This window comes from Ciona intestinalis, chromosome 13 (genome assembly GCF_000224145.3).
Source record: "Ciona intestinalis chromosome 13, KH, whole genome shotgun sequence".
NCBI lineage: Eukaryota > Metazoa > Chordata > Ascidiacea > Phlebobranchia > Cionidae > Ciona > Ciona intestinalis.
In genome coordinates this window covers 555,951-562,195 of record NC_020178.2, presented here as the reverse complement: position 1 = coordinate 562,195, position 6,245 = coordinate 555,951, and the positions used below count along the sequence as shown (strand labels likewise).

At 33.4% G+C, this 6,245-nt stretch overlaps 1 protein-coding gene across 1 annotated transcript in view; it reads right to left on the bottom strand.

Annotated features, from left to right (window-relative positions):
* LOC100176498 (glucose-6-phosphate isomerase-like) overlaps positions 1-6,245 on the bottom strand; it is a 29,193-nt gene that overhangs the window by 3,730 nt on the left and 19,218 nt on the right. Inside the window, exons 3-6 of the mRNA XM_026837327.1 lie at positions 2,484-2,631; positions 2,221-2,311; positions 1,776-1,844; positions 1,407-1,532 (exon numbers count right to left, since the gene is read on the bottom strand). Coding sequence (XP_026693128.1) covers positions 1,407-1,532; positions 1,776-1,844; positions 2,221-2,311; positions 2,484-2,605 — 408 coding nt within the window. The 5' untranslated portion in view covers positions 2,606-2,631. The remainder of the gene's footprint in view (positions 1-1,406; positions 1,533-1,775; positions 1,845-2,220; positions 2,312-2,483; positions 2,632-6,245) is intronic.

Below are 6,245 nucleotides of genomic sequence, written 5' to 3'. Positions count from 1 at the left end.
GTGTAGATATATAAGGGTTCTGCTTCAGTTGTGAACTGGTGCTATGGCGAGTCTGCTTTGTAGCGATTGTGCTCTATATTAAATAAAACATTTCAATAAAGGTCCTTTAATGAGACCTCTGGGTTAGAGCTATTGTTGTTAAATGTCTTGCCCAAAGACACATAAAGACACAATAGCAGTTCTGCTTTATATTAAAATGGTAACGTGTGATGATAAAATTATGGATATTAAACCCGAATTTATAAATGTGAATTATCTCATAGAGGTTCTATTTAGACTTCTTTTGAAATAAATCTACTATTTCTGAATTAAAGTGTTTTATATTAAATAAAAATATTTTTATATAGGTCCTTTATGAGACATGCATTTGGTGTCACAGAGCTTAGCTTGCCTGAGTATATCCAAGGGGACACGGGTTCAAGGCTCTACACTGCTACCATTGTGGGCATGTTTCTTTTTTAAGATAAAAACGAAATTTTATGGTGAAATCGTACCATACATATTGGATATAATGTTTGTATTAAAACAATAAATTTCTTACTTTTATTAGTGGTTTTATTTTACAAGAACTTCTTCTGAAGTAACTTAGGTCAAACTCTGGGTATCCAGCTTTGTTGGTGCATTTGATTGAAGCCAGTGATGTGTCTAGTGGTTGGGAGAAAGTTAAAAACAACAACTTTGAATTTGGTGCATCACTTTTCTTATATAAATTAATATTTTTGGCAGCTTGTTCAACAAAACAGTAACCTTGAATTGGTTGCACCACTTTTCACATGTGTTTTTATAAGTTAAGCTGTATTTGACCGACACTTCAGTATTTTTGACAGCTAGTTTTACTAAGTGTCAACAAAACAATAAACTTAAATTGGTTGCAACACTTTTCACAGGTGTTTATATAAGTTAAGTTGTATTTGACCGACACGTCAGTATTTTTGACAGCTAGTTTTACAAAGTGTCAACAAAACAATAAACTTAAATTGGTTGCAACACTTTTCACAGGTGTTTATATAAGTTAAGTTGTATTTGACCGACACTTCAGTATTTTTGACAGCTAGTTTTACTAAGTGTCAACAAAACAATAAACTTAAATTGGTTGCAACACTTTTCACAGGTGCTTATATAAGTTAAGTTGTATTTGACCGACACTTCAGTATTTTTGACAGCTAGTTTTACAAAGTGTCAACGAAACAATAAACTTAAATTGGTTGCAACACTTTTCACAGGTGTTTATATAAGTTAAGTTGTATTTGACCGACACTTCGGTATTTTTGACAGCTAGTTTTACAAAGTGTCAACAAAACAATAACCTTGAGTTAGCTACACCACTTTTCACAGGTGTTTATTTAATAAAACTAAACAGTTTGTATCAATAAAAAATACACATAAAAATACAGATTTTAACACACAATTACCTGACAAAATGTTTTCATATGATCCAATACACTATTCACGTCATTCATAACATTTTTGCCGTTGACTGATATTGGTGTATTTGAGCGATTGCGTAACGCAATATGTAAGACTGCACGGTCCTTAGAAAACAAATTATTATTAATACTTAAAGCGGCATAAATACCAACAAAAAATTGTATATTTAGATAGAGAAACTCAAATGTTACCCAAAGATACCACCAAAGTTTCAAAAAAATCTAGATAAAATTGTAAAATTGAACTGTCAAGTAAAAGCTCTTTTGAAAAAACTGTGGCCTAAATACCAGTTTATATACAGCATGAATTTTACTAAGGCCTTAATTTACTAAGAATAAAAATTTCACCTCTGTAAAGTTAATTTTATCTCCACCAAACATCTTGGCACGCATGTCTTCCACACCTCGTGCTTTGGCCTGGAAAAATGAATGTAACTTTTTTTGGGCTTTTGTGCATAGGCGTAATGTCAGGGGAGGCAGAAGTGACAGGTTACCCAAACTTTTAAAAGGGTGACGTAATATGTTTCAGCACCCCTGTTTTTCACCAAAACCAGCTTTTTCCCTGTTGTTAGGTCACAGGTGTCTATACAAACAAGCAGAGCCAAAGTATATTGCATTCACCACATTAATCAATGAGGTTCCTTATGTTTGACAACTATGAGTGTATGTAACTGTATTTTAACAATGTTACCACAGATTTTGTGTTTATGTTTCCGCTGCAGGAGCAAACATCACTGTAGCATTTCTGCGATAACTGCTCAAATACCTCAACAATTTCATTGATTATACTCACCAAGTCCAGCAAATGCTGTTTAATCGTATCATTCACTCGATTCTTTGAAAAATCCACCAGAAAAGGACCTTCTGGTGTGTCTAGGGTTAAACTATAACATGAAAATATTGCTAAATAAAGTAATAACTTATTAATCTTCACGTGCCAGAAAACGACAAGCATTTTAATACAGGTGTTCATACAGCTTGTGCCAGCTTATGAGTTACCATGTATGTTACTTTGTGGGTGATAAACCTAAAACAAAAGTAAACACATTTTCCAACCTGTATTTATTAAATCTTTCTGGGTCACTTGCAAAAAGATCCTTGATCTGAATAGTAGATCCAACACCATTGTAGTCATTTTCAAGCTGCTTCCATTCAGCAGATTGTTTTAAAGTAGCCATTTTAAATAAAATTCCTAACAATTTTTCTGCCAAAACTGTTAAGTTGGTTACAGAAAATCGTAACTCTAATTTTACAGTGTGTTTTAACTGTCCTTGTTCAAAATTACAGAATTTACAACAAGATTTTAAACACAAAAAAACACTTTATCTCTTCGAATACAGTAACAAAGATCAGAATAATTAAAACAGAGAAGAAAAGGGAATTACCAGAAAATTGACAGTCGTTTAAACACGCTACGGTATAAAAACTACTTGAGTAAAAGTGTCAAATAAAAGCGTGGCTGCTAAACTAAGAATACAGTATAAATTTACACCGATTTTAAACAACAGACACAAAAAGCTAGCATACTGTGCTCCTAACGTCTTACTAACCGCAAAATACTAAAGGCCTTTTCACCCTAGCGTCAATATATCAGCTAAGCTAGTCTGTCATCGCGTATGCAGATTGCCTCACACATTCATATACCGTTGTGTAAAACGAATTTGTTAGGTCATGCTGACAAGCACCGTGCTTTACTAAGAACAGGGATATCCGAATTTGCTAAATAATCATTACCGCGCATGCTGTACACCTTTTGTAGGCAGGAAACTAGCCATAATGTTACAAATTGCTGTACGTTTTGTGTTTTAGCAGGATTACCGTAACATTGTAGTGTGGTTTTACGTTCACAAAATGGCCTATGTCAGCATTGCTGTCGATATATTATCATTTTTATATAACACATCATCAAATACATATATTTTTCTACTTTGTGGTATTTGCTTTTTAATATTTTAGTAAAAATAACACCATTTTACTATCATAAAGCATAAAAAATACTGTTGTTTGGGGACCACCTGCAGACAAATACTCTAAAGCCCCACCTTAGGGATTTCATAATTCAAACATTTATACCGCTTGGTGAGGCTGTAGAGCAAAGAGCTGTAACTTTTATTCGATGTAAATTATTTTAAACTATAAAAATGACCAAACAAACATAACAGGATGTACCAATATCGGTAATTTTGACATGGTACTGTGTAAAGACCCGTTATTTATCGTTTTACGATCTATTTTACTACTTTACGGTTTAATTTTCCCAAGATTACGTATTCGTATGTATACTGAACATACAAAAAATAATAAAAAAAATCGCTTTATTCTAAAGTAGAGTTATATAACTGCTTTTGAAGTGCCGTGTTATTATTTTTACTCGTCCCATTTGGTAGTAAAGAAAAAATGTTAACACAGTTATATAAACGCATCTTACCGACTCCATAAAATAGCGTTGTTAATTGTTAAAAACAAGAGCAGGATTTTTAGATATTATGTGCTAAAGATGTCCTATCTTCCCCCCACCCTACTATATTATGTGCTAATAGCCCCCATCTTAACCAACAGTATACTTTGAAAAAAAACTAGTACATCTCTAAAGGAACAGGCTTATCTAAAAACAAAAAAAAAACTTTAAAAAATCTAAAAACACTTTAAAAAAACAAAACTAGTACATCTTTAAAGGTAAAGGCTTATCTTAAGGTACAGGTATATACGATATCATATACGTATAGCTGTTACTTAGCTTTAACCATCAACAAACATGAAAAGACTAACACAACAGCCGCGGCCTAAAATGCAGAGTGGTAATTATAGCATTAGAGCAGCGCTAAAATATAACCTGTCTATGCACTTTATATTCAAAGTTCAACCAGCCGTACTTTAAGATTAGATAAGCCAATGTTGGTCAGAGGAACACGAAACAGAATTATGTTGCTAGCAGCGTATCTGGTGCATAGAAAACGCAAAAAATGCGGCCAAATAAGTCCAACTAAATAAAGTCAATATTATTGTTTGAACAGGCTGATTAAAACCAATTTGCTTAAGCTGTTGTTTACGTTTTGAGGTTTTTCAAACTGTACGCAAAAGCAGAGCTAATATATCAGTATTACTGTAGACTGCGAATGCAAAACATAGAATGACTTTAATTCTTGATCTAATTTTGTCCGTTTGCTGTACCAAGTTTTAAGTTTATTTTGGCATGACATGACAGAGCCGTTATTTACTCAAAAGAGGTTGCCCCGTTTTGTAGCCTTTCATACGACACAATTGCAAAAGGGTTAGCCTACACCTGGACTGCCACTGTTAAAGTATATAAATAGTAATTTGAAACTTATAATGCGTTGTAACGATACAGAACACCTCGTGACCTACTGTAATAGTGGGTTGGGCGCGTTTTGAGCAAATACAATTTGTCACAATTTCGGATTTTGACACGCAATGTAAATGAGTTTGGATTTTGTAGCTTAGGACCTAAACATGTAATTTTCGCTCAAATTTATAACTTTTAACCCAATTTTCTTAAATAATAGGTGAGGTCATACAGTGTCGCACGCCATGGGACTTGAAATTTAGGCCTGTTTCCCCTAACCCCCACGATATAGCAGCTGGGGTAAGATGGGGCATGTTTTTATTCTATTTTGATGGCCCATTTGTGGTAAACAAAGAATATTTACAGAATTATATAACCGTATTCTCTAAAAGAGTGTTGTTAATTGTTAAACACGATTAGGAAATATGGGATATTATGTGCCAACGGTCCATCTTGCCCTACAGTACTATAAGAATATACCCAAAAACAAAACCTATTGAGACAAAAAAACGAAAAACATTTATCAGAAAGATAATATACAGGTTTTTAATAAACAGTTTCACAGCCTATTATATTCTACCAAATACCTACATACGTTTCGGCATGTCTCTTTCATAATATTTACAAGGTATTGAGAAATGAATTGTTTGATATAGTGACGAGAGGATATTAAACCCATAAATAGTTCGGTTTAAAAAGTCAATATACCAAAACTAAACACATGGCCTATATAGAGACTAACGCAATTCAGTAGGCAGCCCTTTATATGACCAAGCATACAAGCATAAGATTGTATATTTGCGTAGCCATGCTTTAGGTAAAAGTATTGCCGCATGAGGAAGCACATTACATAACATATAGTACTGTAGGACAAGATAGATATAGTAGGGTTGGGGAAGATGGAACACCTTTTCATTCTATTTTCCCGTCTCACTTATAGTAGTAAACAATTAAGACTTAAAGAATCATAGAACTGTATTCTCACGACTCCCATTTAGATTGTTGTTAATTGTTTAAAACTCGATCCCGATGTTTAGATATTATATGGTAAAGGTGTCCCATCTTTCCCCACAGAATTATATAGTACTGTCGGGTAAGATAGATACTGATGTTAGCACATAATATCCCAACTTTTCTGATACTGTTTTTGAAACATATCGTGAGGATACGGTTATATAATTCTGTAAATATTTTTTGTTTACTACCAAATGGGACGAGAAAAAAATATAAAAACACGCCCTAACTTATCGCCCCCTAATTTAATAATATATTTTTGTTTACCTAACAACGACAGTGAAGATCTTATTAGTTAAACAAAGTAGAGAAGGGAATCAACAGCAAAAAGACAGTCGTTAAAATGAATAAATGGATAAAAGTTGTGGGAAAAAACGTCATACTTAAAAAGCAGCAAAAAATTAGCGCATTTATGTAGTCTTTTATCGCCATGCAAAAGTACCTAGCTAGGATTAAAGCATTTGGCAACAAAAAGCGCATAAGTACCTGCATTAGCCTGG